The sequence below is a fragment of the Chiloscyllium plagiosum genome, unplaced genomic scaffold (genome assembly GCF_037043375.1).
Source record: "Chiloscyllium plagiosum isolate Xiang-an unplaced genomic scaffold, Cpla_swu_hap1 HiC_scaffold_15, whole genome shotgun sequence".
Taxonomy (NCBI): Eukaryota; Metazoa; Chordata; class Chondrichthyes; order Orectolobiformes; family Hemiscylliidae; genus Chiloscyllium; species Chiloscyllium plagiosum.
The window spans coordinates 30,201,380-30,224,867 of record NW_028270153.1 but is presented as its reverse complement, the minus strand read 5'-3'; the positions used below and the strand labels follow the sequence as shown (position 1 = coordinate 30,224,867).

General features: G+C 38.9%; 1 protein-coding gene across 6 annotated transcripts in view; it reads left to right on the top strand.

Annotated features, from left to right (window-relative positions):
- The window catches only part of asxl1 (ASXL transcriptional regulator 1), a 113,538-nt gene extending 90,297 nt beyond the window's left edge, over positions 1 to 23,241 (top strand). For all 6 annotated transcript variants that reach the window (XM_043710513.2, XM_043710511.2, XM_043710517.2 and 3 more), the window contains 3 exons: positions 3,642 to 3,747; positions 10,277 to 11,027; positions 12,987 to 23,241. In XM_043710513.2, coding sequence (XP_043566448.2) covers positions 3,642 to 3,747; positions 10,277 to 11,027; positions 12,987 to 16,292 — 4,163 coding nt within the window. In that variant the 3' untranslated portion in view covers positions 16,293 to 23,241. The remainder of the gene's footprint in view (positions 1 to 3,641; positions 3,748 to 10,276; positions 11,028 to 12,986) is intronic.
- The last annotated feature ends 247 nt before the right edge of the window (positions 23,242 to 23,488 follow it).

The following is a 23,488-nucleotide window of genomic DNA, read 5'->3' as shown; positions in this document are numbered from 1 at the left end:
TCTTTTTTCCAAAGTACAAGACCTTGCATTTGCTCACATTGAATTCCATCAGCTATTTCTTGGACCACTCTCCCAAACTGTCTAGATTCTTCTGCAGCCTTCCCACTTCCTCAGTACTACCTGCCTGTCCACCTAACTTTGTATCATCGGCAAACTTTGTTAGAATGCCCCCAATCCCTTCATCCAGATCATTAATATATAACGTGAACAGCTGCGGCCCCAACACTGAACCCTGCGGGACACCGCTTGTCACCGGCTGCCATTCCGAAAAAGAACCTTTTATCCCAACTCTCTGCCTTCTGTCAAACAGCCAATCCTCAATCCATACCAGTAGCTCACCTCGAACACCATGGGCCCTCACCTTGCTCAGCAGCCTCCCGTATGGCACCTTATCAAAGGCCTTTTGGAAGTCGAGATAGACCACATCCACTGGATTTCCCTGGTCTAACCTATTTGTCACCTCTTCAAAGAATTCCAACAGGTTTGTCAGGCACGACCTCCCGTTACTAAATCCATGTTGATTTGTTCTAATCCGACCCTGCTCTTCCAAGAATTTAGAAACCTCATCCTTAATGATGGATTCTAGAATTTTACCAACAACCGAGGTTAGGCTAATTGGTCTATAATGTTCCATCTTTTGTCCTGATCCTTTCTTGAACAAAGGGGTTACAACAGCGATCTTCCAATCATCCGGGACTTTCCCTGATTCCAGTGACTTTTGGAAGATCTCAACCAACGCCTCCATTATTTCCTCAGAACTCTAGGATGTAGCCCATCGGGGCCAGGAGATTTATCAATTTTAAGACCTTTTAGCTTTTCTAGCATTTTCTCTTTTGTAATGGCAACCATAATCAACTCAGTCCCTGACTCCCTTTAATTGTTGGGATATTACTCATGTCTCCCACTGTGAAGACTGACGCAAAGTACTTATTAAGTTCTCCAGCTATTTCCTTATCTCCCATCACTAGGCTTCCAGCATCATTTTGAAGTGGCCCAATGTCTACTTTTGCCTGTCGTTTGTTTCTTATGTATTGAAAGATACTTTTACTATCATTTCTAATATTACTGGCTAGCCTACCTTCATATTTGATCCTCTCCTTCCTTATTTCTCTCTTTGTTATCCTCTGTTTGTTTTTGTAGCCTTCCCAATCTTCTGATTTCCCAATGCTCTTGGCCACTTTATAGGATCTCTCTTTTTCTTTAATACATTTCCTGACTTCCTTTGTCAGCCGTGGCTGTCTAATCCCTCCCCGGATAATCTTTCGTTTCTTGGGGATGAACCTCTGTACAGTGTCCTCAATTATACCCAAAAACTCCTGCCATTTTTGCTCTCCTGTCTTCCTCGCTAGGCTCTGCTTCCAGTCTATTTTGTCAGTTCCTCTCTCATGCCCTCATAATTACCTTTATTTAACTGTAACACAGTTACATCGGATTTTGCCTTCTCTCTTTCAAACTGCAGTCTGAACTCTACCATATTATGATTGCTGCTTCCTAAGTGTTCCCTTACTTTAAGATTTTTTATAAAGTCTGGTTCATTACACAGCACTAGGTCCAGAATAGCCTGCTCCCTTGTGGGCTCCATGACAAGCTGTTCCAAAAAGCCATCCTGTAAGCATTCCATGAATTCCCTTTCTTTGGATCCACTGGCAATATTATTTACCCAGTCCACCTGCATATTGAAGTCTTCCATGATCACCGTGACCTTGCCTTTCTGACATGCCTTCTCTATTTCCCGGTACATGTTGCGACCCTAGTCCTGACCACTGTTAGGAGGTCTGTACATAACTCCCATTATGGTTTTTTTGCCTTTGTGGTTCCTCAATTCCACCCACACAGACTCCACATCATCCGACGCTATGTCATTCAGTGCCATAGATTTAATTTTGTTCTTAAATAACAAAGCAACCCCGCCCCCTCTGCCCGTCTCCCTGTCTTTTCGATAAGTTGAAAATCCTTGGATGTTTAACTGCCAGTCCTGACCGCCCCTGCAACCACGTCTCTGTGATGCCTACCACATCATAATCATTCACGATGATCTGTGCCATTAGTTCATCTGCTTTGTTACGAATGCTACGAGCATTCAGGTAAAGTGCCTTAATGCTAACTTTCTTACCATTAGAGATATTGGAAGTCATAAGATGTCCTAAGTTATCCTTCCTTTTTGCTGCATTCCCAGTCTGCCTCAAGTTTAAATCCGCCTGCACACATGCTATCCTGCTGCTTATCTTTCCATTTAACTCCATACTCCCTGTCGCTTTCACTTTCCCTTTCCCCCAACTCAGAAGTTTAAAGTCCTACTGACCACCCTATTTATCCTCTTCGCGAGAACATTGGTACCTGATCTGTTCAGGTGGAGACCGTCCCAACGGTACAGATCCCCCTGGTTCCAAAACTGATGCCAATGCCCCATGAAGTGGAATCCCTCTTTCCCACACCAATCCCTTAGCCACGTGTTTACTTCCCTAATTTTCTTATCCCTATGCCAATTGGCACGTGGCTCGGGCAGTAATCCGGAGATTATGACCCTTGAGGGCCTGTACTTCAATTTCCTTCCTAATGCTTGAAATTAAGTGTACAGTTCCTTGCAATATCTCTAACTCATCCTCCAGCTTGTAATTTGAACTCAATGTCCTCAAACTGATGTGATTGCCTTTAATTGGCATAGGAACTCCCACTTGCAGCTGTGAAACATCACCTGTCCTGTCATCAGTGTCATAAAAGCATTGGAAAAAAAATGTCCTTATTGTCTTCCTGCCTCCATATTGACATAGGAAATTGGTGTTGACACCAATGATGTGCATCTCGAGCAGGAAGTTGGTATCCACTCCAATATATGCATGCAAAGTGTCACTGATATCATTAATATTCACTAGCTTGGCTCACTGTCCTGCTCAGCACTCTGCTTGTCAGCTGGCTCACTGGATATTTGACCTGCTACCCCTGTCAGACAACGTGAAATGTACAATCCTGAACCATAAAAGTAGCCTGGCAAAGTAAGAACTTTGCCGATTAGAGAAGTTTTGGAAAAATAACACTCTTTTTGCTTCTGCAGTTAAAATAACTTTTTAATTACTCATTATGAATGGTCCTAACCTTTTGATACACCACCTGTGGTTGTATTAGCTGCAAATGCATCCTCAGTTTAATGTTCTGCATCTTTAACAACTTCCTTCATCAACCCAACTTCTGGCATCTCAAATTGCGCACTCAAGCAGCACTGAGAAACAGTGCAAGTGCAATGAGTTAGTTAAAGTAGAGAATCCTGCTTCAGCCAATTAATTTCTTAACTGGTTAGCTCAAATAGGGATCCAAACCTCATAAAAACTTAACTAACTTTTTTCAAACCTTAATTTAGTAAAATTGGATTTGAGAGAGAAATGAGCCCTTAAGCCTTTAGCTCTGCATCCAACTCCTGGCTTCACCAGGATAATTGCCATGTGTGTTCACTTTTTCCTGTTCTCTTCTCCCAAAGTGCGACTTCACTATCTAGCAATAATGGACATAAATATATGCTTAAAGTTTTTTTTCCTTATAAGCATTCATTGCTAACCTTTTTGCACAGTTTTGACTTAGTGTTTCTAAGATGTGAGATGTTTTTCATTTGAAATAAGTAATGTCTGTGTATTTTTAATGTTGTGAAGGCGAATTTACACCTGAAATGCAACTTCGACTACGTCAAGAAATGGAAAAAGAAAAGAGAGTAGAGCTGTGGAAAGAGAATTTCTTTGAAGATTATTATGGGCAGAAGTAAGCACAACTTTTGATTAAATATGTCCAGTCAGCTTTCTAACATTTTAAAATGTAATATTAGCTCTGAAACTTACTTACAGAGCAGCTTAAGAATTGAAAACAAAATTTGTATGACTCCTAACCAAAGGGAAGACTCCCTGTTCTGTCTCGGGTGCCATTTTACGACTTCAAAATTATGGTGTTTTGTCCACTCAAAATTCAAGGTAAAGGATTCCATAACACCATCTGGCAATGAACGAATGAGTTCCCCTTGTAGTCTGACCAGAATTTGTCCCGCAACCAGTGTCAATAAATAAAATGAATTTCAGGTCAACTTCTCATTGAGGTTTGTAGTGCCTGCGTTGTACAAATTGGCTGCTGTGTTTCTTACATTATAAGAGTGAATATATTTCAAAAGTTTTAGTTTGCTATAAAGTATTTTATGTCCTGAGATTCTAAAAGGTTCCATATAAAGGGATATTCCTTTGTAAGATTTGCGTGGCTATTCTTTTCCATTTTTATTTACTTTGTCTGGGTTTATGTCAAAAAAAGCATCTTGCGTATAGAGAAACTCATGGTGTTCATCGAAGGAATATAACCATATAGTAGTAGCAAAATTTAGAGTGGTTTTAATTTGCAGAGTTAAGTGCCACATTCAAGAACCCATTGGTGTGCTCCTCACACACCATACACAAAATATGATCATTGTTATGGTGCAAAACCACCCATCCTATTTGCACAGGCTCTCCAAATGAGCAACCTTGTGTTATCCTTCTGCTCTTGCCTGTCAACCTGAACACTGCTTCCTTTTCAAATAATCATCTAATGCTCTCTTAAGTACCTCGATTAAATTGCCACTATTTCTTCTAGGCTGTGTGCACGCAACCACTTTGAGGTTCCGCACATGATGATTGCAACATTGACTTCCAGACTTGGAGGCGCATGCAGCCAGAAAGAAAATTAAAGGATTGCTGTTCACCATGCTTACAGGAAATGTGTTTCTGACCCTAACTCCACTCTCTCCACAAAGCATTTTGTCACATAGTTTGCTGCTTTTGCAACTTACTTTAAATCTGTGACCTCTTGTTTTCAATCCTTTCACGAATGAGAACAGTTTCTTCCAATCCACTGTCAGTCGATTCCTGTCCCAGCTTCACCAATTTATCCTCATAACTGAGACTTATTATTCCTGGAATTATTCTTGAAAGCCTCTTCTGTACTCTCTTCAATGCATTCTCATTTTTCCTGAAGTGTAACACTTAACTGTATACAATATCCAGCTGTTGAACTAGTGTCCTATAGTTCAGCATAACTTTCTTCCTCTGGTACTCTGACCCATTAATAAAGCTTCAGATACTGTCTATACTGTCTGCTTTATGAACTGCTTCCTCCCCCTGTCATGTCATCTTTAATGATTTAGACAGTTGTATACTCAGGTCTGGCTATTCCTTGAATACCTTTTAGAATTGCATACCATTTTAGTTTATGCTGTTCGTGTTCTTTGTGTGAAAGTGTACCAACTCTACCTTCCCTATATTGAAATTAATGTGACACCTATTTGCTCATCCAACCACCTTATCAATGTCCCTTTGAAGTTCTGCCTTGTTCTCTTCACAAATTACAGTGCTTTTAAGTATGATGTAATTTGCAGATTTTGATCTTGTTCCCTTTCACCAAAAGGTCCTGATCTCTAATATGAATCGGGAAAACCAAGGGTCCTAATACCAACCTTTTTTTTTTACATTAGATTAGATTACAGTGTGGAAACAGGCCCTTCGGTCCAACAAGTCCACACCGACCCGCCGAAGCGAAACCCACCCATACCCCTACATTTACCCCTTACCTAACACTACGGGCAATTTAGTATGGCCAATTCACCTGACCTGCACATCTTTGGATTGTGGGAGGAAACCGGAGCACCCGGAGGAAACCCACGCAGACACGGGGAGAATGTGCAAACTCCACACAGTCAGTCGCCTGAGGCAGGAATTGAACCCGGGTCTCTGGCGCTGTGAGGCAGCAGTGCTAACCACTGTGCCACCGTGCCGCCCTTTGGGGAACTCCACTACAGACTTTGCTCCAATCCAAATAATACACATTAACCATTACTCTTGTTCCGAACACTTTGCCATTTTTCTATCCACGCTGCTACTGCCCCATTTATTCCATGACTTCTGACTTTGTTTACAAGTCTGGCACTGTGCCAAACAGTTTTTGAAAGCCCACATACATCCTATCAACAGCATTATTCTCATCAGCCTTCTCTGTTACTTATTCAGAAAGCTTCAGCAGCTATTTGTTGATCTACATTTATCCATGTGATTTAAATTTACCCCAAATTATTGTTTCTCCACGTCTGAAGTTAAACTGATTGATATGTAATTCCTGTGCTTCTCATTCCATCTTTTTGTTTAACAAAGGTATAATGTTTGCAACTTTCCAGGCCCCCAGACATGTCCCCCCCACCACCACCAACACCAAGTCTAAGCAAGACTGAATTTATGGCTAATGCCTCTGTAATTTCCATTCTTTCTTCTTTAGTAACCTTAAATGCATTCTATCTGGTCTTTTGCCTTATCAACTGACGAAGGAACAGTGCTACGAAGCTTGTACTTTCAAATAAGCCTGTTGGATTATAACCTGGTGTTGTATGACTTTCAGGAGAGACAATTCATCCATTGCCACTGCCTTATTAAATTTGAAGTCTGAAACAACTGAATTTCTTGTGCCTTCTGTTGGCTAAGTTGCATTTGCTTCCTTGGTAAAGGCAGATGTCAAGTATTTATTTAATATCTCAGCTATAACTTTGTTTCAAGATGTAAGTAACCTTCTTAGTTCCTAACCAATTTCAATCCTTGTTTTACCATCTTTTTTTTTTTTACTACTTATGTGCCTTTAGAAGACTCTGGGATTCAATTTTATGTTAGCTGCTAGTCTCTCTTCATAATCATGCTTTGCTTCATTTTATTGCTTTTCACTTCCATTCTGGACCTGGTATATTTAGCTTGGTTTTAAACTGTATTTTCCATCTGACACCTGAGCATATTTCTCCTTGTTTATATTAATCTCTATCTTATTTTTTATCTAGGGAGCTCTGGATTTATTTGCCTACCTTTTCCTTTTGAGGAAATATAACTTAACTCTACCTTAATCATCATCTCTTCTTTGAAGGTAGCCCATTGTTCACCCACAGAATTTCCATCCAACCTTTGGTTCAAATGTATACTGCCAGCTCTCCTCTTGTCTTACTGTAGTCGGCTCTCCCAGAGTTGATTATTGCTTTTCTTCCGCCGTCCTCTTAATCCTAGTGATCGAATGAATGATCGCTGTCTCTCTTAAATGTTCTGTCACTAACACCTGGTCTACTTGACCACCTCATTTCCAAGAGCCAGGCCTACCAGTCTTCCCTTTTTTATTAGACTGTAACTTCTTTGCAGTTCTGTTTCTCTACGTCCTGTAGTGTCTTTTTAGACCTTCCTGAGCAATGTAATTGCAACCTGTTTGCTTCTTAGCTTTAGCAAAATCACTTCTTGAACCATCTGGGACATTCTCTTCCTCCAGTATGACAATGCTGTCCTCAACTGAGACTGTGTCAACTCCTACTTTTTTGCTATTCCAATTTTGTTGAACACTTTAATGAGCACTGAACAATCAAATTTCATCATTTATGGGGATTCTCAGGAACAGAAATCTTGCTGATATGGAGGAATTACTATTTTATTATTAAACCCTCTCCACTGTACGACCTGCAAAGTATTCAAACCCAGCTCTGTACAGCTGTACTGGAGGCAAAGAGAAAGATCCCAGCAGTAGTGACAGGAGATGTTTGCTTGGAAGGAAACAGGCATTTCTGAATCCACAGATGTGACCCAGGAAGCAGGTCTTATCTTCCTATTTCTGTATTCATTTGTACATGACACTGACAATGTAGAGATCGCGTTTGAGGTCCTGCTTTCTGTTTTTTTTTAATCTCGAAGTTCTGACTCGTGACCACATCCTGCTTCTACTTATGTCTTTGGTGCCGTGTGAACTGCAAATTTTGGCTAATGCAGAAAAATATCCAACAGCTACTCCATAATATCCTTGACTCTGGTACCAGAGAGGTAACATTCCATCTTGAGTCATATCTCTGGCTACAGAAATGCTTGTCTGTTTCCCCAGACTAACATCTCCTATCACTAATGCTGTTATTTCTTTCCGTCCCTCCTGTACAGTTCAGCTGCCTGAGCCATGGGACTGGCTCACATTACAATACCTGCCTGGTTCTCTCCGCCTGCCTGCAATCATCTGTTCCCTATCTACCTGCATGCCTCTGTTCTCACTTATTGCTCACATCCTTATATATGATAACCACATAGTCTTCTGCCTTGTGAATGAATCGTAGTGACTCCAGCTGCCATTAGAGCTCTGAAATCCAGAGCTAAAGTTTCTGCAGCTGGAAAACACCACCTACGGAACTAAATGACATGAAATATCTCAAGACTCCCGACATGCCATAGGATAGGCATTGTGTGGAGGCAAGCTGACCTTCCTTTCTTTGAACTTAGTTTTATACTGTGGTTGCTACTGGCTGAAGATTAAGAAAGTTTCAAACGGAGTAGAAAACAGAATTACTCATCTTTGCTCACCAGTCAGCTTCTGTTGTACCTGTAAATTGCACAACCACCTGATGAAGGAGTGGCGCTCTGAAAGCTAGTGCTTCCAATTAAACCTGATGCGCAGAATGTGGCTTAGTTGTTGACATCTTTAAAAAAAATACTCGGGATTATCTTGGGTCTGCCCAAGTCATCAAGAGCTTTCAAATTCCTTTCAAGCATGTAATCTAATAATAATCTGCATAATTTCTTCAAACAATTGCCATTTTGTTTGGTCACTTCTGATGTACTAAGATGACGACTGCTTAACAGGAAAAGTAGTAGGTACTGTCTGGATTGACTTTGTGTCATGTTATGAAGATTCCTGCAGTGCAGCTGCAATAGATGTTAATGCTTAGATCTGCCTATCTATTAAGAAAGATGAATACCACTTGAGCTTCCCTTAATTTCAGGTATGCCAGTCATGCAATCTCCGAAGTAGTGTTGCAGTGAATTATAGATGGTATGTGGAGTGTCAACCAAAAGAGAAAGGTAGACTATCCCTCCTAGAAATGACTGGCTAAATATTTGAACAGTTTATATTTCCAAACAGCTTTATTTTAGTGTCCTATACAGATTAGTGATGTTTTCTAAAGGATGTTCATAAATATTTCTGTAACGTTTTCTTTTATGCGATGAGAATTTCTATGGACTTCATGCACATTTGCGGTAAGTGTTGTGTGGCTGCATTCCAAAAATGAATCCTTATTTGGTAGGAGCACAGATCTAATAATTGGGTGTGCAGATCAGAGTGTCCAATTTTGCTGTGTCAGTAGTAGTGTGAGGAGTCAGTTTGCATAAGTTTTACAAATTTGACACACATGAAATGTGTACATCACATTTCACACAGTAGGTTATGTTGACTTTTTCACTCCTGATAGGTACTTTGTCAAGCATCTTACTTATTTTTAGGATCAATTGTAGATCATAGGAACAGGAGTAGGCCATTCAGCTCCTCGAATCTGCTCTCATTCAATAGGGTCACAGCTGATCCAACACCCCTCGCATCCACTTTTCCCATAGCTTTTGATTCCTCTACTGATCACAAATCTATTGTAAATTAAATTCATCCTGCTTTCAACCATTACACTTTTCAGAGATTAAAAATATTTCTGATTCTTTCAGTTTCCAAATTGTGATGCTAATGTTATTTATGACTCTCTGAATCAAGTTTCTGTTACATTGGTTTTTATATTGGGTAGGTAGCTTTGCAACATACACCTTGACTCGTGTGAGTTCATATCCCACAACAGCGTAGACTTAAATGTTATCTACTAATTCAAGTTGACTAACAAAGGAAGAAATGCTAGGCATGAGACCAGCTAAGACATTTCACTTGACGCACGGCATGATGTTGGTTAATTGGTTTTCTGTGGATGGCTGCAGCTCCTGATTTGTCAGGCATTGTGCAGAGTCAACACCATGAGGCATTCACGTTGTTTTAATTCTCCTATTTTTAATTCAACTTCACACTACTTAAATTTATCACTAAATCCAGCTTAAATTCTGTTGATGTAATAAGTGTTCCAACAATTTGTGTACATAAGTTCACTGTCCACCCATTTTGCTAAATTGTTATCTACACTGTCTACCAATAACTGGGTTGGAATTTTGTTTGTCTAATTTTACAATGTTGACATGCATTTCAAAAATGAATTAAAACTTACTCTTGTTTTAAAAAGTCCCATTTTTACCTCTTGTCTCACAATATTCTTGAGCATATGCAATAGACCCAGCTTAAATTGTAGCAATTACATCTTCAGGATAGAATTAGTGCAGATGGAATCCAATCAAATGTAAATCAAATTGAAAGTGAAATCTCAGTAAGGAAAATTGAAAATTAACATTGTCACATGTTGCTATACAATGCAATCCAATATATGTGAGTATATTTGTTTTGGTTATGTTAACAGACTGGGCTTGACTAAAGAAGAATCAGAACAGCAGACATCAGTACAAGTGGGAATAGAAAATGAAGCCAGTTCACCTGTATTAGCAGGACCATCTAAACAGCAAAGTCCGGTTAAAAAGCAGGATGAGAGATTAAGGAAATGTACTAGAAGTTCAAAGGTGGACCTCAAATGTAGAGTGAAGCGGAGCCTTATTAAAGAGACAAAGGCTGAACTTCCTGAACCAAGTGAAAAAACAGATTCATGCATGGTGTCTTTTCAAGATACCAGGAGCCAGAAACAGCACAATCATGAGGCCAAGGTGTTTCAGGCTGTTGGCTGTGCAGATGAAGATCAACTTAGTTTAAGTAATAATGAAGCTAGACCGGGACAGCTGGAAGAAAATCTTCCAAGTAAATCTGCCTTAAACTCCAAACCTATATTACTTACAGAAAGACCTGCAGGAATACAATCTCAAGAACATAGCAAATCTGATGGATGTTCAGAATTGACTGATGTGCAACCTGCTGGGATTTCTAAGGATCAGATCACCTGTCTTACTATAAGAAGTGCTGTTTTGAAAAGTGAGTTAGAGCACAATTCTTCAGAGTCCAAAGACCAAAAGAGAAAATCTTCTGAGCATTGTGCCTCAACCTCTGGCCCTGAGAAAAAGCCACGACTTGAAGATCATCAGTCCTTTCGGACCACAATTGATAGCTTTCGGACAGAAAAAGAGCATCCTACAAAAGAAGAGCCAAAGGTGCCACCAATTAGGGTATGTACATATAAAATTATTGAATCATTACTTGAAAAGCACACTGTAGTTTCCATTTTACTGTTGTTAGATAAACAATTTGGGACAGTAGCTGTGATGCTTTGTTTTCTTGAGATTAATGTTAAATCTAGGAAATGCCATGATTCACTTGCCAAACCTTCCATCTGAAAAGCACAATCACTGGTCTCCTCTTTCTGCATGCAAAATAAAACCTTTGATATTTTCCTCCTCTTTAAAATGGTTTGTCCTCTTTTTGTTTTAATGTTGAATGCTTCATACATTTTATTTCAATGTTGGTTGATCTGACATCTGTTGTAGTTAGGAATTCTGGTGGTGTTATCTGAAATAAAGTCTGTTTCTGTTTTTAATGACTGGAGGATTTGTGGTAGTTGAGTTTCATGCTGTGTGGTCCCCGATGAGGTGCTGTGTAGGTTAGGTCCTATTTAAAACTTGTATTTTATTTTGTCATACCTGCTATCTTTTTCTCCTAAGTGAGATTATTAGTTCGGTTCCAATTGGTGCTAAATTACTGAATAAGTGGTCCTATAGATTGTGATTGCACTTTCACAGTTAGAATTGCTCTCTTTGTATTGATAATCATTTAGCTATTTTAGGTTACTAAGTTTATGCTTAAAAGTTGTAAACTTTGTCATTTATATGTAATAGTGTATTTTACAAGTAAATCCAGCTGAATAGTTTTGACCTTTTTCTGTGCAGTTTCCCTGCAGTTGCTAGGGTCTTGGGGTCATCTTAATTCCTTATCCTAATTCCTGAAAAATCCTGTTAGCTCTCCAGTGGAAAACATTATTGTTGCAAAACATGATTCATTGGTGAAAAAAATTGGTTTGTCTGCTCATGCTCTTGAGGTATTCTGCTACAAGTGCTTAGACCGAGACAAACTACTTACATATTAAAAAGCCATCCACGAGAAAATTCTAACGGAAATGTATTCTGTTCATAGATTTTAATTAGAAAGTAAGAGCTTTATGAATCCCATGTTGTGCTTTATTAATTAAGATCTTAAAATTTGCATTATCTCTTGAGACTTAATATAGCAATTTACTCAGTTGATGTACACATGTCTGAGTCTTTATATTGAGAGTTTATGCCTCACTGTGGGTTTGGAATATGCCATCTAGACTGATACTATGAAAGCACTTTGTTTTAGATAATTTGAACAGAGACCTTATTGCTTATTTTGGTGGCTCAAATTGGTTTGAAGAATCTTACAATGATACAAAAGCAGATTTTTTTCCGGGTGTCCTGACTAAGGTCTTTGTTGGTACACAGCAGCATTTTAAATACAAATTTGTGAATAATTGCTGATGTGCTGTTTAAGGAGCCTTGGGTTGGAATGCTTGAGTCTTACAACATTACAATGACTACACTACTATGATGTGCTTTGGGAATCCAAAAGACTTGATAAAGTGTTACACAAGTGCAAGCTCCTCCTATCTGTATGTGTTTTCACAGTGACCAGAAATTTACTTTGATTGTGTCATTCAGAGCAGGACATTTTTCTTTCCTGATTTTATGTTTTGTAAATGTACATTCTATTGGTAAACCATTACGTGGAGAGAATAAACAAGTAAGCTGGAGAAACCTGGATCTATTAACTTGCAGCTGGTCACTTATAAAATTATTATTTTGTTGCACATTAATGCAATGGCTTGGTGAGAGTGCACACCGATTAAATTATCTTTTCTCTTTACAGATTAGCTGACCCATTGTGTGTTATCAGTGCTTTTCTGTTTGCATTTAATTTTTCAGTTACAGTTTACCTTTTTGGTTTTGCTGTGTAGAGTTTTGAAATTATTAGCAATCGCTGAAGAATCAATATCTCAGCAATCAAATCTTCATCCAAAAAATGTTGTATGAAGTATAACCAGTTGCTGTCTTTGTTGTAGAACTTATTTCATTAAAAATTCTGTAATAAATTTTTAATTATTTTTCTTCCAGATTCAGCTCTCAAGAATCAAACCACCATGGGTTGTCAAAGGGCAGCCAACCTATCAGATTTGCCCCAGAATCATCACTACAGTTGGAACAGTCAGTCGAGAAAGGACAGGTGCCAGAACACTTGCAGATATCAAAGCCCGTGCTCAACAAGCCAGGGCACAAAGGGAGGCAGCAGCAGCTGCAGCTGCCAGTGTTACAGTGGAAGCAGGGGGAAGGGGTAGTGGTAGTAATGGACCACGGGGCACTGATTCACTCGGACAGAACAACGGAAAAGCAAGAGCTCTTGAACAAACTACAACAAAACATCAGTATAGAACACAGCTATTGCAAACCTGCTCAACTGATGAACCAGAAAAAAACAGTGATGGAGAGAATAGTGTTAAGCAAGGTATTATAATTGAGGAGTGTGTGGAAAGTGATCTAATTGACATAACACCAGGTAAATTGGAGACAGATGATATCCAGCAAACTGATTTGGGAGGTGATGCTAATTACACAATAATTAACAGTAAATCACCAGATTTAGTGGTTGATGTGCAAGATTGCAATCAGGTTACTGTTTGTCACCTCAGTGACATTGTGGTTTCTGACGGGCAAACGGACAGTGATGAAACTGAAATTCTTCAAGAGGATCAACCACCTGAAACATTGAACTTGAGTGCTGACAGAGACAATATCTGTAATGAATCGAGTGAAAAGCTTAAATGTGAAGCAACAATCGTTACATTTCCTGAAGCTGATAATCCTTTGCATCTACCCTGTGATCAAATCCAGAAGTCTGTAAAGGATAAAACAATTTGCATTGATGAATCTCTTCAAAATTATGGTTTCTCGAGACCAATAGTTGCTGAAACTAAGAATACTGTCGTCCTCAACACTATGGACATCCCTGTTGTGGGGGTGAAAACTGCAGAATCTGATTCATTGCCAAGTAATGAAATGGAAACTAAAGCAAACACTACAGATGTTTTGACTACCCAATTATCAGGTGAATTTCCAGAAACTGATTTATGTGAACAAGAAGTTAATCGATGCATCATAAAGGAAATTGAATCTCCATTAATCCATAAAGTAACTTGTTCTCCAACTTTGCAGTCACATGATGAAAATGATAGTGATTGTGCTGAAGTTAACGTAAGTAACCAGCAAGAAATAAGCAAGTTACTGGAGGCTTCAAATGTATCTCATATTGCAGAGAAACAGATGACATCTGTAATAGTGTCAACATGCTCTAATAAGGAACCCAGCCATTCATTAACACAAAAACTTCCTCTCGAGTCTGAGGGGCTTAACTGTTTTGCTTCTGATGATGCAGAATGTGCGCCAGAGCACCTTATGAAACATGAGCAGGCAGCAGCAAATGGCAGGCACCAATCGATAGAATCAGATGTTGCAGTATTAGAGGATGTCTTTGGCCAGCTAGTCAGCAAAAGGCAGCAAAATTCTGGGAGTGACCTGAATATGAATGGCTTGTATTATAAGACTGAAATAGGTAGACAGCTGTCTGATGAAGGTTGTATACAGCCCACAAATGAAAGAATACTGAAAGATGACAGAACCCCTGTTTGTTCTAAAAGTGGTGTAATTGTGGAAAGTTCTGATGCCTGCAAAGGGACTAATGATGGTGATCTGCCCAAACATTTACAGATGTTAGAGGATAATCAGCTGCAAAAGGATGGAAGACCAAATGAGTGTCTGAATGAGAAGGCTGAAACTTTGCATAACATGCATCAGACTGTCTCTTTGCTACATCCAAGTGTTGAAAAGCCGAAAAAAGTTGGTAATTTGAATAGGCCACTCTCATCTGTTGAAGTCAATAACCCGTTGGTTACCCAGTTACTTCAGGGCAGCCTTCCTTTAGAGAAGGTTTTGCCACAGTCACATTCTGGTACCAAATTGGAAATAACTCGGTTGCTTATACCGCCTCCACTGCTTTCTGAGAACCCACAAGTGAAGCAGGAAAGAAATTTCAGTCAGTTGACTGTTGATGTTCCACAAACAACAGATATCAAAAGTATAATCAGTGGAGTACACAGTGGAATCAAGTTAACTGATTGTCATTTGCATAAAATATTGTCAGGAGATTTTCGAGATTTGTCTCAAAAACGACTTGAACAGATGAAGTCAACTGTATTGCAATCCGGTAAGCAGTATGTGCAATCACAGATGGTCTTGGACAGGGATTGTGCAAGTCTTGGAGATGGTCCAGTTGTACAGGAGCAGCGAAATAGAACACCAGATCTTTCTAAACCTGTTGAAGAGTCTGAAGCCACAACAGAAAAACTAACTCGTGCTTCTTGCAATTTTGAAGATAGCAGCAAAGAACTAATGAAAGTCTCCCCTGGAAATATACACAGTCCCAATGTAAAAAACCCTATAATTAGAAATATGCCTGAGACCTTGAAGAAAATCAGTAGCTCTACCGTGTCTGGCTACTACATTCCAAATACACCTACCTTTTGTAAAAGTTTGGAGGCTCAGAACACAATATTTGGTTCGGTAATAGCTAAAGCGTGCAGTGGAATACCAGGGAGGCAAAAGGTTAGCCATGGTTATTTACATAACACAGTTGTTGTGCAAAATGATGGAAGCTGTAGAGCAACAGAAGTAATAAAGATTCAATCAAAGGGTTCGGTTATTGAGCATGTGCCAGGCATTGCCCAGACTTCACCAGAAAGGAATTTAATTGGAATGGAAAATATGCAAAACGCAAGAAGGGAATGGCTTCCTAAACTTCATGAAAGCTTTAAAGTCATCAAAACTGAAAATATTCCCACATGTCGAGGAAATAACCAAAACCAAGACATCATTGGTATAAATGATGGTGCATACATTCCTTTTGATTCTAAAGACAAATTGTATGTTGGACCAATAAAGATGGACTGCAATATTGGAAAAGTTATTAAAGAGACTGGTCTACAATTTCAGCATTCATCAGAACATTCTCTCATTAATTCCCAGCTCAGTATTCAGCAGCAGTTATATGGCAAGCTTCCTAAACTTTCATTCAGTAGCACAGGATTTAGTCATATCACCAACACGTCTGTTTCAGAACTCTCTATGAGTAACTTTCCAGCATCTCTTGCTGGAAGTGTAATGTCGCTGAGTCAAAAGGCGAACTTTGGGAATCACAATTCTTCAGTTCCTGCTCAGACATTTGCTGAAAGCAGTGGTGTCAATGAAATGACTTTTAAATGTTCATGCAGACTAAAGGCCATGATCATGTGCAAAGGGTGTGGAGCATTTTGCCATGATGATTGTATAGGCCCATCTAAGCTTTGTGTATCATGTCTTGTGGTGAGATAGTGAAGAACTGTTGTGAAGAAATGACTAATCTGGATCCATATGATGTGGATTATTATAGCATGGTGAAAGTGCAACATTTATGTATCAAAATTGTGTATCATTGTGTATAATTTTGCCTTTTTTTTGAGTCCAGTCTGGCCACTGTACATAAATGGAAAGGCAGATAAACTGCATGCAAAAACGTTAGGAAGTGTATCTTAGCAGTTCCTAATGAACCATTTTTGGACTGAAAATCATGAGGGACCTATCTGTTGGAATTCCTATTAGAATTTTTTTGCTAATGTTAATGTCTTTTCTTACCAGAGATGTGTAAAGATGAAGTTGTTGATTCCACAATAATGGTCTATGCACTGATTTAGTTTGTAAAACTGAAAGCAACATGTTAATACTGTAAAACTGACCACATGATTAAGCATGTTGAGTTTTTGCTATTTGTTCATGACCTAATACAAAGCAGTGTTCAGTTATTTTTTTCAATGTTAAAATGCTTATAGTCTCCTACATTGGTATGCTTTGCATGTTGGTGATGTTGCTCTTCAGAAAGGTTGAAATGGAGAGTGCAGTATTTGATGCTTCCAGTGCGTTACTGACACCGGCATCTTTACACTTTGTTTTGTTTAGCTTGCTTCCCCCTTATTTGGAAGTGGTAGAATATAACCTATGAACACAGTGTTAGCAAAGATGCAAGCTTATTAGGTGGCCTTATAGAAGTGGTTTGTTGTTTTCCATTTATAATTGCGAAGAACAATGGGGCAGAAGTCTTTTACTTCATTGTTTGACCTGAATCTCATTCCCTGTTTACCAAAGACATTCTGCAAATATAAATTTATTTAGAAGTGGCTTTACAAACTCATTCTCAGGGTACATTAATCTCCAGCCATCAAATCTTTCTCCTTTCTATTTGTCTATGTTCATGCTGTTGTGTTGACTGAGTATATGCTTGGGATTTATTAGTCTCTAATGCGTGGGTGACTTTCTGTCTGTGTTTGCTGTATTTTTATTTACATCTTTACACAGTATTGAATTGTGTAGTAAATTGAATAAAATACATTAATTATATTGTGATGTGGTGCATTGTTCATATAAATCTGCTAAGCTCTTTGATCTTTGCATTCTCCAAATTTTATCTGTTTGAAGTATTAAAAGAAATTTTGTTTCGCTGGACAGGTTATAGTCTCTCATCTGTACTAACATGTGACAAAGCCACTTGTGTTTTGACTGGGCTTTTGAGGTTGCATATTGGAGTGAAAGAAGTGAGTTTTCAATGATTTAAATTGTACTGCTTTTAGTTAGTTTTTTGAGAATGACTCCCACCCACAATTTAGGCACATTTTATGTTTTTAATTTTATGTTAAGTAAATTTTCAGGGAAATGTCAACAACACTATTAAAATTGGGTAAACCGCACTAAGTTATTGTTTAATATGTAAACTAACATCAATAATTAGCTAATCTTATTGTGTGATTATCAGCATAGATGAAGGCTATGGAGTTTACAGAAGATTATTGGCACAATTTTTGTCAAACCAAACTAGTAATTTAATATTGAAAATATACATTTCATAAATAATTATAAGAGTGAATACAGGATCAGTCTAAACTTGGAGTACTAGTGATTTTCATAATAGGTGATTCCTAAAAATTCCTGTCTTCAGAATAATTCATTCTCTGTTCTGTTTGCTTCAAAAAATAAGAGCATTCTCTTTCTTCATCTTTAACTCCTTGGACTCATTTGAAATTTTTGGGTTTGTCTTCTAGATAAGGGCAAATGTAAATGGTATCAAGGCTGAGGAATGATATGCATTTTCCTTTTTGGTTAACCTTAAAGTTCATAAAAAATTGGATTAAAAGTGGACTATTCTGCCCTTTGAGCCAGCTCTGCCATCATAAGATTATAGCTGTTCTGTTTTTCAAATTCTACATTCCCATCTTCCCCCAGTAACCTTTCATTCCCTTGCCTAACAAGAATCTGTCTCTTCTTATCTTAAAAATACTCAATGACTTACCTCAGTTGCCTTCTGATTCAGTTTGCCAAATGCAGTGCTCAGTTTTAAAAAGAATTCCTCATCTCTGCCATAAAAGGATCAAGCCTGACTCTTAAATTGTGTCATATAATTTTAAAATGACCCACGAGAGGAAACATCCTTGCCATGTTCACTTGTCAAGACCATTCAGGATATTGTACAAGTCAGTCAAGTCATCCATCGTTCTTTTCTAAATTAGTAGACTCCAAGCGAGCCTCCTGAAACCACGTGTTAATTTCACTGTCTTCTGGGCAAAAATTACTTTAGTATGCTTTCAAAAGCAATGAAGATTAATTTGTATGGAAACAAACCCTTCAGTCCAACCAGTCTGTGCCGAACATAATCCCAAACTAAACTAGTCCCACCTGCCTGCTCCTGACCCATATACCTCCAAACCTTTCTTATTCATGCACTTATCAAAACATCTTTTAAATGTTATAATTGTACCCACGTCCCCCCCACTTCCTCAGAAATTCATTCCACACCTGAACTACCATCTGTGTAAAAAGAACAAAATATTGTGTCTCAAGTCTTTTTTTTTTAAATCTCTTTTCCCTCACCTTAAAAATGTGCCTTAGCCTTGAAGCCCCCAATCCTAGGAAAAAGACAACTACCATTAACTCTACCTATACCCCTCATTCTACAAGGTGGCCTCTCAACCTGCTAGGCTGCAGTGGAAAAATATCCCAACCTATTCAGGCTTTCTTTCTAACTCAAGTCTTCCATATCTGGCAACATCCTGGTAAATCTCTTCTGAATCCTCTCCAGATTAATAACATCCTTCCTATAACTGGGTGACCAGAACTGGGCATGGTATTCCTCAAGAAGCATCAGCAATGTCCTGTACAACATGATCATGACTTCCCAACTTCGATACTTAAAGGAGTTAGCAATGAAGGCAAATGCCTTTTTCACTACTGTCTTTAGGTGATACAAACTTCAAACAATTAGGTGATTCAAACTTCTTCACACTAATGCTGTTGCTCAGCATCTACTTTTCTCTGAAGTGCTTAGATATATGTTATATCTTTTTCAGATTCTTATTTGAGGGTCTTAGAAGGTTAAAAGAATTTACTTTTTAAACTTCTGGTTTATAACTTTGCCACTCTTTCTTATTAAACTATAGAGTTATACAGCACAGAAACAGACCCTTCAGTCCAACTCATCCACGCTGACCAGATATCCTAAACCAATCTAGTCCCATTTGCCAGCATTTGGCCCATATCCCTCTAAACCCTTCCTGTTCATGTACCGTTCCAGATGCCTTTTAGTTGTAGCCACTTCCACCACATCCTCTGGCAGCTTATTCCACACATTCATTATCTCTGCATCAAAAGTTGCCCCTCAGGTCCCTTTTTTAAATCTTTCCCCTCTCACCTTAAATCTAATTTTGGACTCCCCTACCCCGTGTTCAGTGATAATGCTGAAAATGAGAAATCTAGTTTTGTTTCTTCATAAAGTCTGTTATGTAGTTCTTTGTGTATCATGGATTTATAAATCAAAATCTGAGTTTAGACCTGTGCTTACTTTGTAGGTTACTTGAACAGAGACATGACTGAACTGATCTTAAAGCTGCAAATTCCACAAACTTCACTGAAGTTGTTGAGCTAAACTACTAAAATAAGGCTTGTTTTTACCATTGTTGATGGATTGAGGATATTAATTAGTTGGAGTTGAATGGCAGTTCTGAAAATAAAGATAAAAGTACAAGGGGACCTGATTATATTTAAGCGAGCTCTAGTGAGGTAGATTAACATCCGATGTCTTTCTTTTCAGTAATGGCTAATTAACAGAAACCAGATGGTTTATTTTCTAATTCAGTCAGATTTGGCACTAGCATTTCTAATGACAAGAGTGTGAAAATCTTGCACAGCTGCTCTTACTGTAGTATATATAGGGTTTTCTTTCAAAATAAGTTTAACTATAAGCATTTTTACATTCAAGATTCTGTATAGTACGAGAGATGCATTTTTCTGATTCTTCCAAAGAAAAGGTTGACCAGTACATTTAACAATCAACATATGCAGTTATTTCTCAATCTTGCATTTCTGATTCAACAATTAATGTGTTTTGCTGGGCATTTAATTTTGGTACTCCACATTATTGATAAAATGGTAAGAGAAAAGCAGAATGTAGAAGTCTACTTTGATTAAGTGCTTCACTTGATTAATGAACAGATATTTTGAGTAAATTGTCTCACAAGAAGAATGTTTACTGGTATTGTGCTGATGTGTCTAAAATGTTTTAGATGATAATTAGTGCATATCACTAAAACAGACTTGTAGCCACACCTGTGCTTAGTCAGTGATTTCAGTTGTCAACCCTACTGTAAAACAATATCCATTCTTTCCTTGCATAACCAAAAAAACAAAATTAGTATATTTCAGTTAACTTATACCTGAATTTAAGTTTAGAAACCTGCGCAAATCTATATTTTTATTCATTTCTGAGCTGTGACAATGCTGTCAGCAGTAATTGTTTATCTCTAACTGCATCTTAGAAAGTTGTGGTGAGCTGCCTTCTGAATTGTTTCTTTCATTGTGTTGGCTCAGTCGCGGTTCTGTTAGGCAGGGAGTTCCATGATTTTGAACCAGCAATAATGAGGGAACAGTGGTCAGATTTCCAAGTCAGGCTAATGAATGACTTGAACAGGAACTGGCAAGCTGTGCTGCTCCCATGAATCTGGTGCCTTTGTTCTTGAATTTGCTGAAGGTCGCAGTTTTAGAAGCCGTTTTCCAAGAAGGCATAGCTGTTGTTACAGTGTATCTTGGTGCCATTATACACAATTGGTGGAGGGAATCGCTATTTAAGATGGTGCTTTGGGGTGCCATTGAAGCAGGCTGTTTTGTTCTGTATTTTCAAGCTTTTAGTGTTGTTGAAGTTGTACTCATTCGAGTGTGGGGGGCAATTTGATTAGACTCCTGACCACTGCGTAAGGGGAGTCTGGAGATGAATTAGCATGGTAGAATATCCCAACTTCTGACCTGCTTAACCTAGTTTTTATGTGGTTGACCTGTCTTTTGAGGAAGAATTCCAAATTGCCTCATCTGTGCTGGTCAAAATCTTGGAACTCCCTTCCTAATCGCATTGTGTCTTGACACCATATGAACTTCAGTGGTTCAACAAGGCAGCTCATCACTACAGAGTGAAGGGCGGATAGACATTCAACACAGCGCACATCTCCTGAATTAAAATGAGCAATACCTTACTTTTAAATGATGACCCCCTAGCTCTGGATTCTCCAATGGGAGGAAACCACCTCTCTCCACACACACTGTTTGCCCTTCTCTTCCTCCACCACACATTCGATTTTTATGTTTTAATGAAGTCATATTTTCATTCTGCTAAATTCTAGTAGATACAAGCGTAGTCTGTCTAACCTTTCTTAATGAGACCACCTTTCAATTCTAGATATCATTCTAGTAAGCCTTTTTTAAACCACTTCTTCTGCATTTACTCAATTCCCTAAATAATGAAACCAGTAATTTGCAGTGTTCTAGATATGATACTAACAATGCCCTGTACGTGGAAGCATAACCACCTATTTTGTATTAAATTCATAACCATAATGTAGAGTCATTTGTGACAATGCTATAGCTTTAAGAGAACAAGAACAAAGAAAATTACAGCACAGGTTCAGGCCATTTGGCCCTCCAAGCCTGCGCCACGGTGGCACAGTGGTTAGCACTGCTGCCTCACAGCGCTAGAGACCCGGGTTCAATTCCCGCCTCAGGCGACTGACTGTGTGAAGTTTGCCCGTTCTCCCCGTGTCTGCGTGGGTTTCCTCCAGGTGCTCCGGTTTCCTCCCACAGTCCAAAGATGTGCAGGTCAGGTGAATTGGCCATGCTAAATTGCCCGTAGTGTTAGGTAAGGGGTAAATGTAGGGGTATGGGTGGGTTGCACTTCGGCGGGGCGGTGTGGACTTGTTGGGCCGAAGGGCCTGTTTCCACACTGTAAGTAATCTAATCTAATCTAATCTAATCTAATCTAAGATCCTCTATCTTAACCAGTCACATGTTTTCTAAGGATCTGTATCCCTCTGCTCCCTGCCCATTTATGTATCTGTCTAGATATATCTTAAATGACGCTATCGTGCCTTCCGCTGGCAACAAGTTCCAGACACCCACCACCCTCTCAGTAAAGAACGTTCCATGCATATCTCCCTTAAGCTTTTCCCCTTTCACCTTCAACTCGTGACCCCTAGTAATTGAGTCCCCCACTCTGGGGGGGGAAAATGTTTCTTGCTATCCATCCTGTCTATACCCCTCATGATTTTGTAGACCTCAATCAGGTTCCCCCCTCAACCTCTCTTCATAGCTAGCACCCTCCATATCAGGCAACATCCTGGTGAATCTCCTCTGCACCCTCTCCAAAGCATCCACATCCTTCTGATAATGTGGTGACCAGAACTGTATGCAGAACTTCAAAAGAGGGATGTTTTGTCCTGGTTTCTTTTAGGGAGAGAGAGAGAGAGATTAGGGGACAGATGGTGAGCAATTTGAGAAGATAAACAACTTGTGGAGCCTTGGGTGTTCTTTTTTGAAGTTGGCACAATAGAAGTAGCCTGAGTAGGTGTGGTCAAGCTCCCACCCACAGAACCAGGCATTTTAGGCTTTTTAGTTTTCTCAGCAGCAGTTGTCATTGAGGTTTTGATGAAGCGGATGTTATTTATCCCCCTCTCAATTAAAGACAAAAGATGGGGGTTCTCTTTCTGGGCTGCTGGATTGCATGTGAGACAAAATCTGTTTTATGAATTTGCCTTTTTGTCAAGGATGTGTTTATGGGATGTTACGAAATTGAAACAGTTAATTAATAATAGTTATTGTATTTATTATTCTGTTAAGTTTTCCAATCATTTAAGTTATTCCAGGTTTTTTTTCTTTTGTATTTTAACTAGAGTGTTTGAATAAATTGTGTTTTGCTTAACATTGAGTAGTTTGGCAAATCGAGTTGCATTTGGAACACAGCATCTGACATTTAGCTTTAAAATAAAATAAAATTAGGTATAGGCGTTGTTCTTAATATATTTTGAGGGGGTCTGGTCCACAACATATGCAAACACAGAAACAGACCCTTTGATCCAACTCATCCATGCCAACCAGGTTTCCTCAACTCAGCTAGTTCCATTTGCCTGCATTTGGCTCATTCCTCCAAAACTTAACTATTCATGTAC